This window comes from Pelophylax lessonae, assembly GCF_965119305.1.
Source record: "Pelophylax lessonae genome assembly, chromosome: 1".
NCBI classification, from domain to species: domain Eukaryota; kingdom Metazoa; phylum Chordata; class Amphibia; order Anura; family Ranidae; genus Pelophylax; species Pelophylax lessonae.
Window position 1 is genome coordinate 672,269,102 of NC_138768.1, and position 15,885 is coordinate 672,284,986.

At 46.1% G+C, this 15,885-nt stretch overlaps 1 protein-coding gene across 3 annotated transcripts in view; it reads left to right on the top strand.

The window, feature by feature from the left end:
* ARFIP1 (ARF interacting protein 1) overlaps positions 1–15,885 on the top strand; it is a 260,045-nt gene that overhangs the window by 208,666 nt on the left and 35,494 nt on the right. For all 3 annotated transcript variants that reach the window (XM_082244069.1, XM_082244071.1, XM_082244070.1), the window contains one exon: positions 3,014–3,188. In XM_082244069.1, the coding sequence (XP_082100195.1) occupies positions 3,014–3,188 (175 nt within the window). The remainder of the gene's footprint in view (positions 1–3,013; positions 3,189–15,885) is intronic.

Below are 15,885 nucleotides of genomic sequence, written 5' to 3' on the forward strand. Positions count from 1 at the left end.
AGGTGTGTCCGATTCTGGACTTGAAGTTTCTAAACCGCTTTGTACGGGTTCAGAAGTTTCGGATGGAGTCTCTCCGGTCGGTGGTGGCATCCCTGAGTCCAGGGGATTTCTTGGCTTCCATCTACCTCAAGGATGCGCATCTACACATCCCTATCTACGAGGGTCATCAGAGGTACCTCCGCTTCGCAATCGCGGAGGAGCATTATCAGTTTGTGGCGTTGCCTTTCGGCCTCGCTTCGGCTCCAAGGGTTTATACCAAAGTGTTGGCTCCTGTTCTAGCCCTGTTAAGGGTGCAGGGGATTGCCATCCTCGGTTACCTGGACGATCTGCTATTAAGGTCGAGTTCCAGTGCTACTCTGTCGTGCGATATGTTAATCACGGTTCAGACGCTTCAAGATTTCGGGTGGACCATCAATTTTCAGAAGTCGGCCTTGTCCCCTTCTGTTCGTCTCCCTTACCTGGGGATGGTTCTGGACTCCGCCCAAGCAAAGGTCTTTCTTCCGGAGGACAAGCTCCGGATCCTGCAGGACGAGGTCCGGTCCCTCAGGGACAACGAGTATTCCTCGCTTCGGACCTGCATGCGGTCCCTGGGCTTGATGGTGTCGGCTTTCGAGGCAATCCCATTTGCTCAGTTTCACACAAGATCTCTTCAAGCGGAGACCTGTGACATAAGGGGGCGGGCCTCCCTATGACCTCACTGGGAGGCCACGCCCCCAATTGCAATTTAATAAGCTGCAGAGACCGGCATAATCACCGGGGACAGCGTCGGAGGAGGACCGAAAGGAAGAAGACCAGAGGAGGCAAAAGAGCAGAAGAGCGGAGGGCAGAAGAGCGGAGGGGAAAAGACCAGAAGAGCGGAGAGGAGAAGACCGGATGAAGATTTTTAATAAACTTTATAAAACGTATCCTGTCATTATTTACATACACTGCCTCTTATGGGGTGAATGGGTAGGGGTACAATGTACCCCATACCCATTCACATAGGGATGGGGTCCGGGATCTGGGGGGCCCCCTTGTTAAAGGGGGCTTCCAGATTCCGATGAGCCCCCTGCCCTCAGACCCCCACAACCACCGGCCAGGGTTGTCGGGAAGAGGCCCTTGTCCTCATCAACATGGGGGCAAGGTGCTTTGGGGTGGAGGGGTGCAGAGCCCCCCCTGCCCCAAAGCACCCACACCCCCTATGTTGAGGGCGTGTGGCCTGGTATGGTCCAGGGGGGGTGGGGCCGCTCGCTCGTCCCCTCCCCTTTCCTGGCCTGCCGGGCTGCATGCTCGGATAAGGGTTTGGTATGGATTTTGAGTGGGGGGCCCCACGCCGTTTTTTCAGCGTGGGGCTACCCTCAAATTCCATACCAGACCCGAAGGGCCTGGTTTGGAACCTGGGGGGGGGACCTCCCACGTTGTTTTTTTTCCCCATTTAGGCGTGGAGTTCCCCCTCAAGACTCTCACAGCGCAAGTCGGATCATCCTGATCCGACTTGCGGTGCGCCTTCCATTCAAATCAATAGGCATCCATAGGGAACCATTGATTTTGAATGGAGGGAGAAAAAACGCTGCTAAAATGGACATGGCCAAACGTGCAATAACACCAATGGAAAAAGCTACTAAAAGCACATTTTTACAGCTGCTTTTTCCTGGCGTTTAGAAGTGGCTCTGCAGCTCGTTTTTTCTGACGCCCTGTGTGCATGAGGCCTTAAACTCAACAGCCATGGCCTGTATGCACACTCACCACACAAAACTCCATTGGTGAATAAAAAGCATGTTGAAGCTCGTTTAAAGTTTGCTGCACAATATGTAGACAAGCTTGTGATACTGGCAAACTTCATGTCATTGAAGGAAGGATAAATAGAAAAATGTACCAAGATGTTCTTGATAATCATCCTGGTAGATGGCAGGAGATTTTTAAGATGAAACAAGGGTGGACATTTCAGCAAGGCTATGATCCCAAACACAAAGCCGAGGAAACTCTCAAAAATAGTTTCAAAGAAAATAAAGCTACTAGAATGGCCCAGCCAATCACCTGACTTGAATCGAATAGAAAATGTATGGAAAGAACTAAATGTATGGAAAGAACTAAACATCAGAGCTCATAGAAGAGGCCCATGGAACCTTCAAGATTTGAAGACTGTGTGGAAGAATGGGCCAAAAAAACCTGAGCAATGCATGCGACTAGTTTCTACATACAGGAGGCATCTTAAAACTGTCATTACCAACAGGATTTTTTATGAAGTAGTACATTTCAGTTAGCATGTTTAATACTTTTTCCCTGTGTCTTTTCATTTTATTACACATAACCTAATTTCTGAACGGAGTTGTTTTGGTTTCTTTGTATGGATTTCATGGGTTGTTACCGACACCTGGGGAAAATTTAATGTCAGCAGCACCTTTTAGAAATCTATTTAACTAGAAAAACTATGATGTGTTCAATACTTATTTTACCCTGTGTATATGCTCTAGCTTTCCTTTTTGATGCATGTTTTCAACCATGATTAAAGATCTTTGCACCTAAAGTTAGTTGCTCCATGTGACCTGTATTAAGCCGGCCATACATGGATCGAAATTTGGCCAGTTCAGCAGGGATCAGCTGAATTTTGATCCTTGTATGGGCAGGCTGGTTGTACACAACTTGAGGTTTCAAGTCAACTTGTTTACAACGAGCCTGTTGGAAAATATTCTCCCTGACAGTGGGGAAGTGTCCCCTCTTCTGGAATACAAGGGCTTAAAAGTAGGAATTCTCCCATCCACATGGAGTGTATGGATGGGGAATTGACTCCTTTTCTTCCGCTCAACTCGCTGTTTGAAGGAAAAAAATTGACTTGTGTATGGCCAGCCCTACTCAGTTATTGCTAGCATTACAGACACTGGTTTCGCTTGTTTCATCATTGCTGTATAGACCGTAAAGGTAACCATAATTTGTTGTTGGTGCTTTGACATATTTTTGATGAACATGATGTATGCATTAACATTTTTTTATTCCACTTAAGTTTTAATAATGTTTTTTGTGGTAATTTTAACAGGATTGAGTACGATGCATACCGTACAGATTTAGAGGAGCTAAACCTGGGGCCACGTGATGCCATTACCTTGCCCAAAATTGAGCAATCACAGCAACTTTTCCAAATGCACAAGGAAAAGTACGACAAAATGCGAAGTGATGTCTCCATCAAACTAAAGTTCCTTGAGGAGAACAAGGTAATTGTTTGCCATAATAATTCTCGAAAATCAATGCATTATTAGTGTTAAAGTGTTACTAAACCCACAACAGTAAAATTAGTCTGTATGTGCAGTGCAGGCGGATCCGTGCTGCTCAGTGGGGGATCGTAAACACAGATCCCCGCTGAGCAGGAAGGTGACAGCTCCCTCTCCGCTCTGTGTGCGGAGAGGGAGCTGTCAGAGCCCCGTGCATCTCTATGGGGGAATCGGATGAGAGCGGACCACCTGTCCGCTCTCATCTGATCCGATCTCCTGGACGGATGGAAAATAGGATTTCCATCAGTCCGGATTTCACAGACCGGATCGGATTCAGATGTCAGCGGACATGTCTCCACTGACATCCACTGCCCCATAAGGATGCATGGAGGATCCAATCAGATCTGCCTAAAAAACTTGACAGGCGGATCTGATCGGAGCGCCTGCGTGAAAGGACCCTTTGGGGGGGCTGCTGTCACTGTACTGACAGTGGCTGGGAAGGGGTTAACATCTAGGGAAATCAAAGGGTTAAATGTGTGCCTAGCCAGTTTTTGTGTACTTTGTGCTTTTACTAGGGGAAGTAATAGATTTTATTCCCTGCTTTGTGGGGAAAGAAAATCTTTTACTTCGCCACTCACAGGACAGGGCTCTGCTTTGTTTACATAGGCAGAGACCTGTCCTGTGTAAATAAATGACCTGACCAGTCCTGGGTAAATTCATGATTCAATCCATTGGTCGCATCCGGTGATCAACATCTGCCATGTTTAATCACAGCATGGCCAGGTCGCTGGCGGTGTGCACGCGTGCCCTTTACCTAGAGGTGTCAGATCACATACTAGGCACATGATCTGGCGCAGCTGAGCCACCTATGCGGTCGGCAAGAGGGTAATTAAGCCTGAAATTTCTATTCACACAGGAACAGACAGTTGCCAGAGTGCTGTACCTCTCTGGCAGCTGTCCATTCCTGACTGCGGTAGGGGGCTGTGTGTTATGCGATTTCAGCTTTTGAGATTCGGTTGGGTTTTTTTTTTTTACAAGCTATATGTGAAGTGGACTAAAGTACAATTTATAATGCTGTAGAGCAGTACCATGCAGTTCTGTGAAAAATGCAACACGCTGCAGTGCAGCTTCGGCTTTCATTCCAGTGTGAATGGGACAAACAAGAAACAGTTGTCACCTGTACTACTTCATCCAGAGTGGTGCCTCTGTAATACAGGAGGTGTGTTACTGGCCACATCACCAGGAGCAAACAGAGGGCAAAATCCTAAATAAAAATAAATGCAGCCATCAGATCTACTGATTTGGTAAGCTGCAATATATTACATTTTTGGTTTTGGGCTTAATGCCATTTTAATTGCAATCAGAAATATTCTGTACACGTATCTTAATTTTCATGTCATCATATAATTGGCACATTGCAGAATAAAATTAATACTTCAGCCCTGGAAACCGCATATTGTTTTTTTATTTTTTTTATTTTGTTTTTCTCTTTTTATTTATCTTCTACTTGAAATAGTCTTGTTTGGCTCCATAATAGTATCATTGTGTTGTCATAAATGTTACTGAGGTTCTTGGTAAATAACAGGTCTATGGCTGAAATGTAAAAATGGCTCTGGAGCTTAACTAGTTAAGTAATAATAAAATTCCATCTTCCCTGGCCCTCTTGTTTGATTGACTAGCTGGAAAACTCTACTCCAGTTTTTTTTTTTTTTGTGTACTGTTCATTTACAAGAAAATAATTCATGCTTTTAAAATTGTGCTTGCCAAATTCCCTGAGTAAAGGACATAAGAGGGGTGTGTGCAATGGCTATAAATTGAATTTTCTGTACAAACCTAAATGGCCTCGGGAAAATGGGTGGTTTGTGGGTTTAGACTTATAATTAATACAACTTGGAACTCTGGGCAAACTGAACATGCAGTACTAGTTAAACGTGTACATTTGTATTCAATGTACTTGTTACCTACAGTAAAAAACAGCTGTTTTGCTCATTAGACATTTTTTATTTATTTTTTTTTTTTTTAAGCAAACCTTTTATCTGTTTAAAAAAAATTCTAATTCTGTACTACAGCATTAAAGCTAATTCAAAAAGGTGTATTTTTCTTTTTCAAATAACAATCCTGTTGTACTTACTTGCTCTGTGCTATGGTTTTGTACAGAGCAGGCCTGACCCTCTTCTTACTGGTTCCCCTGCATGCCGTCCTGGCTCCTCTCCCGTATTAAGTGCTCCCAATAGCAAGTTTCTTGCTTTTGGAGGCTCGCTTCCGAGCTGCTCTCCTGATTGGACACTGTCCATTCGCACACAGAGTGTGGCTTGGCGCAGTACACACATACACACACACTGTCTGTCCTTAATTGTATTAGTATAGCCTAGTTTGTCATTTTCACTAAAAGTGAAGTTGTCCTAAAAGTATCCCCATCCCTTAGTGCAGCCCATCTGGAAAATACTGATCCCTCCCTATTCATTCAATCCCTGCCTGGTGCTACACAGCCATGAAGCCTCATCTCAGCCAGCTATTCCTCCTACTGAGCACACATGCCCTAGGTCCATTGATTCTTGTAGGCTGAAAGTCACTGTGTATGAAATGTCATCCGATTTTCAAAATTAAATTCGCATGACCCCCCTGTACTGACTACTTACACTTTTAAACACCTACAAAACCATGCCTTCATTTGTAGCAACACCCACAAGTTACACATCCATATTTAACATGCCAATATTTTGGGTTTAACGGTGAGAGGGGCTTTAAAGTGTAAAGTTAAAGTTAAAGGAAAACTCCAGTCAAAAATGAATTTTTTCCATATAATAGTATATTGAATGTCTTTATCTTTTGATATTATAAATTTTCTGGCTAACTGCTGGTGTACCTTAGAAAGTCTTATCTAAACTTTACAAACAGCGTCTTCCTGTTCTTCACCGACAACACTATCTCCCTTTATCTGAATTATCTGAATTTGCTAAGCTGCCTTTCACTTCCTGAAAAGGTTGTCGGTCTGCCTTAGGCATGCCTAGACCTGCCCAGCTCCACCCCCATACCTCCTATCCTTCACCATGATCTCCTCCTGTCTTCATAGCCTTGTTTAGGCTAGCAGCTTCTCCAGAGAGAGGGGGAAAGAAAGGGGGGTCACGTGCAATATATGAAAAAAAATACGGTACGAAGGAACATTTTTGAAAGTTTAGGAGACTACAGATCAATTTCTATTGCTAATTACATGTGAGTAATAAGTATTAGGCTCCATTTCCACTAGTGTGACTTGTTATGCGACTTTGGACACATAAAGTCACATGACAAGTCACAGCCCATTGATTTCAATGGCACCCATTCCCATCTATGAAACTTTGAAATTCAGGGACTTTGAAAAGGGGCTTGCACTACTTTTGAAGCGACTTGATCCAGAAAGTGTAAAGGATCAAAGCTGCACTCAAATTTGCTCTCTAAATCGCACTACTTAAGATTCTCACTAGTGGAAACGAAGCCACTAGGCTAGAGTGCAACTTTGGAGTGTGACTTTGATGCGACTTTGAGTGCAGCTTTGATCCAACTTTACACTCTCTGGATCCAGCTCCCTCCAAAGCACAACACAGCACATTATACTGTATATGTGTATCTCCCTCCCACCCCGCCCCTCCTGTGTCCGGTGTGAATTATTACCTCATTTTCTCATGATTTAGGATGTACAATGCATCCTTACTGATGAGAGAACACTAAGCGGGAACCTTTGATCAGCTACTCCCATTCTGTTTACGCCCACTGGCTACACAGGAACAGGGCCCCTCCCTGAAAGTGATGTCACTAGCTTTCAGTAACCACACCCACTCGCTGCTCTTGCACTCAGCAGGTGGAGGAAATTAAGTCATGTGACAGCATTGAAAATGGCAAAATAAAGGTAGAAAAACTGTTTTGTTTTTTTTTTCTTTTTCATTTTGACACACAAGGCTGAACTCACATTAATGATTTTAGGGGAGAATTTAAGAGGTTTTAGGCTGTACTTCCGCTTTAAATAAAACTTTGGCCTCCTTTCTATTTGTGTATGTGATGTACAAAGTGCGCCGAGGTCAGACGTGTGTAACATATTTAATGCAGAAATGAAGAGCGTCTAAAATACAAAGTGCAGGGGTGAGGCGTGTGTAATGCACCGCACAGGGTGTCCAAGGTCATACGTTTAGAACATACAGGGATCAGGCATGTGTTATGTACAGGGTGCGGAGGTCGGCCATGTATAATGTACAGGGTGCGGAGGGCGGCCATGTATAATGTATAGGGTGCGGAGGGCGACCATGTATAATGTACAGGGTGCAGAGGTCAGGCATGTATAATGTACAGGTTGCAGAGGTTGAGAGTGTATAGAACACAGATTGCAAAGTTTAAAAGCAAGTAAAACCCAGAATGCCAGATAATAAATGTAGCTGCAACATAACTTTTTGATCTACTTTGCTCTTTAGCTTGGTGGTGGCCCATGGCTTTCCTGAAGTCTGGCATTCATTCCTTCCTCTTTCTCTTTGCCAAGATTTTTATGTACAGTATAATTCATGCAAGCATCCCAAGGCATTCTCCCCGGCTGTCGCTGCGGTCATGTAGTGTAAACATTGCGCTGCACGTATGCTAGCTCAACAGATCCTGGCAACCTACAGTGAACATTGCACTGCTCAGGTGCCCATTTAGTGATCAGCCATCCTTTTTCCAAAATGGGGTCGCTGGAACCGGCACATGTGTGTGACCAGCAAGGATGCCACCCATAATAATATTAATAGTAAACTTTATTTCTCTTTGGTTCATTGACGGACACAGCTTCAGATCTTAATTGTTGGGTTGTACTAATCCCTACAGCAGTAGGACACTAGACAGAAAAAAAGTCTGGCTACGCCCATGGGCAATCCCAGGGGGTATACTTCCTCTCTCTGCCTAGTCAGGAGTAAGGACCTAGTTCCTTGCTGGGATTTTTGGCCCTGGCAATTTTTTCTTTTTAGATAGAAATTTTTTTCTTCCTGTGAGATCTACAATATACTACCGGACTGGGCGGCGAGCTGGAAAATCTAGATCCAGTGGTCACCCCAGTCTGGCCCGCGAGTGCGCAAGCAGACCGTAGCTCCACGTTAGGTTGGCTGCGACATAGCCCCCTGGATGGGGTCTGGCCTGCGAGTTAAACGCCTCGGAAGGTCACATACGACCCAGTCTGGGCCCTAGTCGCAGAGTTCCTCCTGGCCGACAGCCCCCCATTTCGATGGAGAGTGGTTCTGTCTGGAACGGTGCCCGCCTGATTCCTGGTGTGATGACTAGCTGTCTCCCCTTGAGGGTTTTGGGGTGGACATGGGCCCCTCCTTTGGACAGTTGAAGCTCCGGGTTCCCCTCCTTCCTGTCAGGCATCCCCCTTGTCATTTGTCCCCAATCCTACCCCTCCCTTTCCTCTCCACATAGGTTGGGGCTGTTTGGGGGGTCTGGTCAACCTCCTGGGGTGGGGGCAGGGCGCTATACTGGCGATGGGGGCCGGCGACCAGGTGATCGACTGTGCGGGGGGGGTTGTACCTGGTGGGGGCTCCTTGGGTCTGTCCTTGAGGTCTGGGTGCCTGAAGGCCTTGTGGTGCCGCGCAGGGCCATCATTTTGTTGTAACCTGTGTGTTTCTCTACACATGGCAGCTATGTCTGTGTAGTCCGACAGTGGTTTGCCATTGAAAATAGCGGCGGCCATGGCAGTGGAGCCCTGTGGGCGGCAAGTTTTGGCGGTGGGAGCACCTCCTCATCCCCTGGTGCTGACTCCTGGATCCTTTCACTTCCTGATCGTCGCGCGTGGAGTGCAAATTATGCTGGTGGCTGTTTCTGCTGAGTGGTGTCTGGTGGGGTTCTCTCCCGCTCTGCTGTGGATCGCTTGGTGCTTGTGCCTGGCGACCGAGTTTTGCTGCTAGCGCGGGGAGAGTTGTCCCTTGCAGTGTTTTACACTTTTTTGTGGGCTCCACCTGGTGACCCTATGGCACTCACAAGCAATCAAGAGTGGCAAAGGTGTTTCCTTTCCCCGCCAAAGCGTCCCTGTGGGGTTCCTAAGCGCTTAACTAGGCGTTACCCCTATGAGGAGTTTCTTCTAAAGAAGTGGACTGTTCCACCAGTGGTGGACCCTTCAGTTTCCAGGGTGAACAAGGCAACCATGATTCTGGTTGAAGAGTCCCCGGCTTTAAAGGATCCGGCTGACAAGAAGATGGAGGCTGTGGCCCGCAATATGTACAACGAGGTGCACAGAGGCCGGTATTCACCATTGCCTGGCTGTCGCAAACTCTGACCGAGTGGGCTAAGCTTTTATGCCGTGACCTGGAGGGAGAACAGCTCCCCCCCTGCCTTTGGTGAGCTGACCGATCAGCTGGTCCAGGGGCTGCAGTTTATCTGTGATGCCTCTTTGGATGCGGCTTCCCTAGTGGCTCGGCTCTCTGTTTTGGCAGTGGTCCTTCGGCGTTTCTTTTGGCTCAAATGCTGGTCTGCACACCAGACTTCTAAAAAGGCCTTGACTGATCTTCCCTTTCAAGGAGATCGCCTGTTTGGAGCTACCCTGGATGATATCATAAAATGTCTCACGGGGAGGGAGTACCTTTCTTCCGCAGGCTACTAAGGGCAAGGAACCTCCATCGTAGACGTGGGCCTTCCTTTTTCGGCTCATAAGAAGTTTTTCGTCCCTCAGGGTCGACTGAGAAGGAAGCCTTGCAGGGCCTCCTCTGGAGGATCCATACGAACCTGGTCTGGCTTCTCCAGACCCACGGACAAGGCTCCTAAGGCATGAAGGTGCGCTCTCATCTGTATCTAGGGTGGGGGGGCACCTTCGCTGGTTTCCGAACCCATGGACGGCTCTGGTACAAGACAAGTGGGTCCACAAAGTCATTTGGTCCGGCTAGAAGAAAAATTTTCGCTCTTGTCCTCCGGCAAGGCTATTTCCTTCGAACCTGCGCCTGTCCCGGACCGAGGGTCTGTTTGGGGCGGTAGAAGCCATGTTACATCAAGGGGTGATTGTCCCAATTCCAACTTCCAACTTCGGAACGTTTTCAGGGGTTTCACTCAAACCTGTTTACGGTTCCCGGGAAGGAAGGCAAAGTGCGTCCAATCCTGGGCCTCAAGGCACTGAACTGATTTGTGTGGGTGCAGAAGTTCAGAATGGAGTCCATTCGCACAGTGGTGGCATCCCTGCGTCAGGGGGGATTTCCTCGCCTCTATCGACCTCAAGGATGCTTACCTTCACATTCCAAAATGTGCCAGTCACCAGCGCTTTCGATGCTTTGACGTGGGAAAGGAGCATTATCAGTTTGCGGCATTACCCTTTGGTCTCGCCTCTGCTCCTCAGGTCTTCACAAAAGTGTTAGCCCTGGTGCTAGCTTTGCTATATCAACGGGGGGTCGCGGTACTGGGCTATTTGCACAATCTCCTTCTGCTCTGGTGGAAAACCTGGAGATCACAATACGAACTCTGTGGGAGTTTGGATAGATTCTGAATTTTCAGAAGTCTGCCCTGGTCCTGTCCACACAGCTGGACTATCTGGGCCTGACTCTGGACTCGGCCTTAGCAAGAGTGCTCCTTCCTCTGAACAAACTTCAGAAATTGCAGGTTGCAATTCGTCTCCTGTTGTCCATCTCATGGTCATCCCTCTGGACTTGCATGCGGGTGCTGGGCCTGATGATGTCTACCTTCGAGGCAGTTCCGTTTGAAAAGTTCCATACGAGGTCCCTGCAAAGAGAAATTCTGACCAAATGAGACAAGACTCCGCAGTCTCTGGACAATTTATTCCTGCTGAGTCGGGGAACGAAGGAGTCCCTGATATGGTGGCTTAGTTCTCAGACGCTTCGGCTGGGCAAATCCTTCCTCCCCTTGTATTAGACTGTGGTCACCACGGATGCCAGCCGGTCCGACTGGGGAGGCGTCCTCGGCAAGCATTCTGCTCAGGGGATCTGGACGCTTGAAGAGTCCAGACTACTGATCAATGTCTTGGAACTCCGAGTGATCAGACTGTGTCTTGACCATTGGATGGATCATCTTCAGGGTTGTCCAGTGCGCATTCAATCGGACAATACTAAAGCCATGGCTTATGTCCATCACCAAGGGGGCAAAAGAAGTGTCCTGACGGCTCTGGAGGTAGCCGTCTTTTGTGGGCAAAAGGGTTCGCCCCTTCATCCGGAGCGGGTTCATCAGTTGTGTCTCCGGTGGGGTACCCCCACAGTGGATCTGTTGGCATCTCTGCTCAACAGAAAGGTGCATAGGTTTGTGACTCGGTCAAGGGATCCTCTGGCGGACGCCACAGATGCGCTGGTGGCCCCGTGGGGTCAGTTTCGTCTGATTTATGCCTTCCCTCCTCTCAAACTTCTGCCAAGAATTCTACGCAGGATCAAGGCAGAAGGGATTCCGGTCATCTTATGCCTCGTTTCCACTGAGCGGATCGGTTCGGGTCGGTTCGGTACAGTACGCTATTTTGAGTGTTTCCATTATGAAAGTGGCCCATACAACCGAACCAAACCGCACCATCCTATGGCCCTACATCTGGTCCTGCTTCAGATGTAGGGCCATAGGAAATGGTACGGTACGGTTAGGGCGGAGTTACTGGCGTCACACGATAGATTCCACTGATTGGCGGACAGGAAGACTTCAATGCTCACGTCAAATGAAAGAGCAAAACAAACACCTCATTTGGTGTAAACCCGCATGGTCCCTGGTGGCCCGACTTGCAGTGGAAACGCTCACCTGAATAGACCGGACCGTTCTAATCCTTCCAAACTGTACCGACCCGAACCGTTCCGCTCAGTGGAAACGAGGCATTAGTGGCTGCGGACTGGCCTCGCCAGGCTGGGTACGCTGATCTGGTGCGGCGTTATCCTGTCGTTAACCTTACCTGTTTATTCACAGAGATAAGATTGTTCTTTGCCCCGGTCCCTCGTTCCTTCCAAAGTTTGTCTCTGATTTTCATTTGAATGAAGACATTGTGTTGCCTTCCCTGTGTCCCAGGCCTAAACATCCAAAGGAAATTGCCTTGCCTGCTATGGGTGTGGTCCAGGCAATTAGGGTGTACCTGGCATCTACGGAGTCTTTTAGGAAGTCAGACTCTGTGCTGAGTGCTCACAGATGGGCCTCTTAAAGGGTTGTCTGCTTCCTCTGCGACCATTTCCAGATGGATCAGACAGTGATTCAGGCCTATTCCATCAAGGGTCAGGTTCCTCCTTTCCCTGTCAAGGTACACTGTACTCAGGTGCTTAGTGCCTCCTGGGCTTTCCGTGATCAGGCGCCAGTGAAACAGGTTTGCAAGACGGCCACTTGGTCTTCGGTGCACACTTTCACAAAGTCTTATAAAGTGTATGTGTTGGCATCAGCGAATGCTTCTTTTGGTCGCAAAGTTTTGCAGGCTGCTGTTGAGAGGACCTGATCTACACTGAGGGTGTATTGTTTGTTTTTTTCAGGTGGGCTCCAGTTTTGGTTGAGCTCGTGTTGCCTGGTTGGCTACTGTTTAGCCTTGGGAATTTTTTTGCTGTTCCCTCACCTCATGTTTAACACTGCTTTGGGACATCGCAACGGTTATGAAGATCTGAAGCTGTGTCCGTCAATGAACGAAAGAGAAAATGGGATTTTTGACTTGCCTTAAAATCCATTTCTCTGATGTTCATTGATAGACACGGCACCCACCCCTCTGTGGAGTTTTAATTCTTCTGACACTGCTTGTAATTAAACTAAGTGCCACCTGGGACTGCCCGTGGGCGTAGCCAGACTTTTTTTTTGCCTAGTGTCCTACTCCTGTAGTGGGCATTATAACCCAAGGGTTATGAAGATCTGAAGCTGTCTCCGTCAATCGAAAGCAGAGAAATGGATTTTTCGAGAAGTCAAAAAATCCCATTTTTTTTATAGTGCCTTTAAACCTGAAACTTTAGTCAGACAATTAAGTCCTGCTAGATCACTTCAGGCTGACCCATTTTGCAGATATAGCTGTATAAAACATTAGAAAAAAGTGAGTGTCTATACTGTTTTTAAAATCCAGTAATACACCGTCTCACCCTGCTCTACACATGCTCAGTTGCTTTCCATTTTTAGGCTATTTTAGGCACTGCTGAGTTTGTAGAGGCCAATCTGCTGACAGCCTTAAAGGGAATTAAACCTTCCTATCCTTTACAGCCAAGGAAGCTGCTTCTGTTTGTTTGATCTGCAACTGCCATGGTGCTGCACATGTGCTCAGCTATGACACCAGCCAGTTTGATTGAGGACCCAAGCAAATTTGACAGCAATCCCAGCATTCCAGGAATGTAACTGGTTTTTGAAACCATTAAATTATTGGCTTTAGTTCCATTTTGATTTACTGCTGTTCAGGGGCTCTGGGCTTCAGGAAACTGGCAGCCTCCAACAATAAGAAACGGGAGTAATACTGGAGGCAATTTACAGCCGACACTAAATGTGGTAGCATAATTATTAATGTGAAATGCATTTTCTTTGCTAAATAACATTCTTTTTTAAAAAAGTTGTTAAAGGGACAGTTCCACTTTAGTGCCGGTTCACACTTCCGCGTGTGCGGCGATCTGCTCCTTCATTACATGCGATCGGATGTGCAGTGCGAATTCAGCCATACACTTTGTATGGCTAAATTCACACTGCACCCGCACAAAAGTCGCACATGAGGCATTTTTTCAGCCGCATCAGGATCGGATCGCACAGTGGTTCACACTTGTGCGATCCGATCCGGTGCGAACTGTCAGATCGCACTGCGATATGCGATCAAACTGGGGGTGGCGTTAACATTTCATTGACACCCCCAGCGTATCGCATATGGCAGTGTGAACTGCCAGATGTGCGTTTGCGATGCGGGAACAGTCTGCGAATTCGCAGCCTTCCCGTATCGCAGAAGTGTGACCCGGCACTTAAAGGTAGCTTCACAAAGCGCTTTACAAAGGCAAGAGAAACAAAAGTGGAATCTGGATGAATGATTGCGCAGAACAGTAGCTCAGTGGTCATCTGCATTATGCATTTACTGTGGGCTGCCGGGATGCTCGTGATGCCATTTTTTTTTTTTTGGGGGGGGGGGTGGTGGATGGATGGGGTGGACAGACCCCTCAAAACGGGAACAGTAGCTGTCATAACATCTTATTGTGAGTTTATAAACTAAATTTAGTGTTTTGAAGCCTTTTTTTGAACAGCTAACATGCTGAAAAAAAAATAAACTTTCTGCAGTTATGTTTACAACGTGTAAGCTAAAGTTACTGGTTATTCTATATAGAAGATTGTAGATCTATTTATCCGTAAACAAAATCTTTATCTTTAAGATGCATAGTTCTAATCTCAACTGTTTTCTAGAAGTCATCTGATATCTTTACATATGGGGATATAATCAGTACAAATTTAGACACACTTACTCGTGTTTATATAGTATATGCTTCTCTGAAAAAAGCATAAGCCAATCTTTGCTCACATATTGTAGTTTACAGCTGTAATGTAGTGCTGCTGTCTGCCTCCATATTCCTGACATGTAAATACTTGGAGTGAATATGAAGTAACAGATGTAAGTCTGCTGTGGAGGAAGATATTTACATTGTGTATTTGAAGCTAAACCATGCAAAGCAGACATTTCTGTGAAAATCTCAGATCTTCAAAGCCTGGGTTTCATTGCGCTTGACACATCAGTGGTGAGGGATGCACAGTCATGTTTAACTATACCATGCAAAGTGAAAACATCTGGGTAATCTGGATCAGAAGAATTGTGAGTAAGGAATTAGCCCCTGGATATATGAAACAGTCGTCAGAGAATTATTATGAATTATATGAGAGTTGCTGATATTGTGTGCGAGCGAACAGGAAAAAAGCTTTTCAGGTATTGTCTAGTTTTATGGAATGTAGAGTTATGCCCCATACACACGTGCAGATTATCTGCAGACTTTTGTCTGCAGACTTACCTTTTCTATGTAGTGCAAGGGCCTGCCGGATTGCATACAAATTGAAAGTGTTTAGGTTTGACCTCATATTATCTGGTTTTGGTAAGTCTGCAGACAAAAGTCTGCAGATAATCTGCACGTGTGTATGGGGCATTAGGCAGGATACACATTATGCAATTTTTGTTGTTCAATTTCCTTTAGATTTACCTTCAACTATGAAGTGCATGGGGCCTGCCTGATTGCATACAAATTGAAAGTGTTTGGGTCTGACCTCATATTATATGGTTTTGGTAAATCTAAAGGAAATTGTATAAAAAATTGTAAAGTGTGTAGCCAGCTTTACAGTAAGGGTGCCAATTTATACTTAACTCTTAAAGTCCACCACTAACAAAGGAAGAATGCACAATCAGAATAACTATCAGTTCTAAAGAGTATACCACCTGTGATAGCATACAGTGGGGGAAATTAGTATTTGACCCCCCGCAGTTTTTTTTAAGTTTGCCTACTTACAAAGAAATGGTCTATGATTCTTATGGGTGAATTTTAAATAATAGAGATGGAATATCAACCAAAAATCCAGAAAACACACATAAAACAAGTGCTTTATATTAAGTTGCAGTTCAGTGAGTAAAATAAGTATTTGATCCCCAAGCAAAACATGACTTAGTACTTGGAGAAACCCTTGTTGGCAAGCAGAGATAAGATGTTTCTTGTAGTTGGTGACCAGGTTTTCACACCTCTCAGGAGGTATTTTGGTCCACTCTTCTGTACAGATCTTCTCTAAATCCTTAAGGTTTTTTGGCTATCACTTGACAACTCGAAGTTTCAGCTCCCTC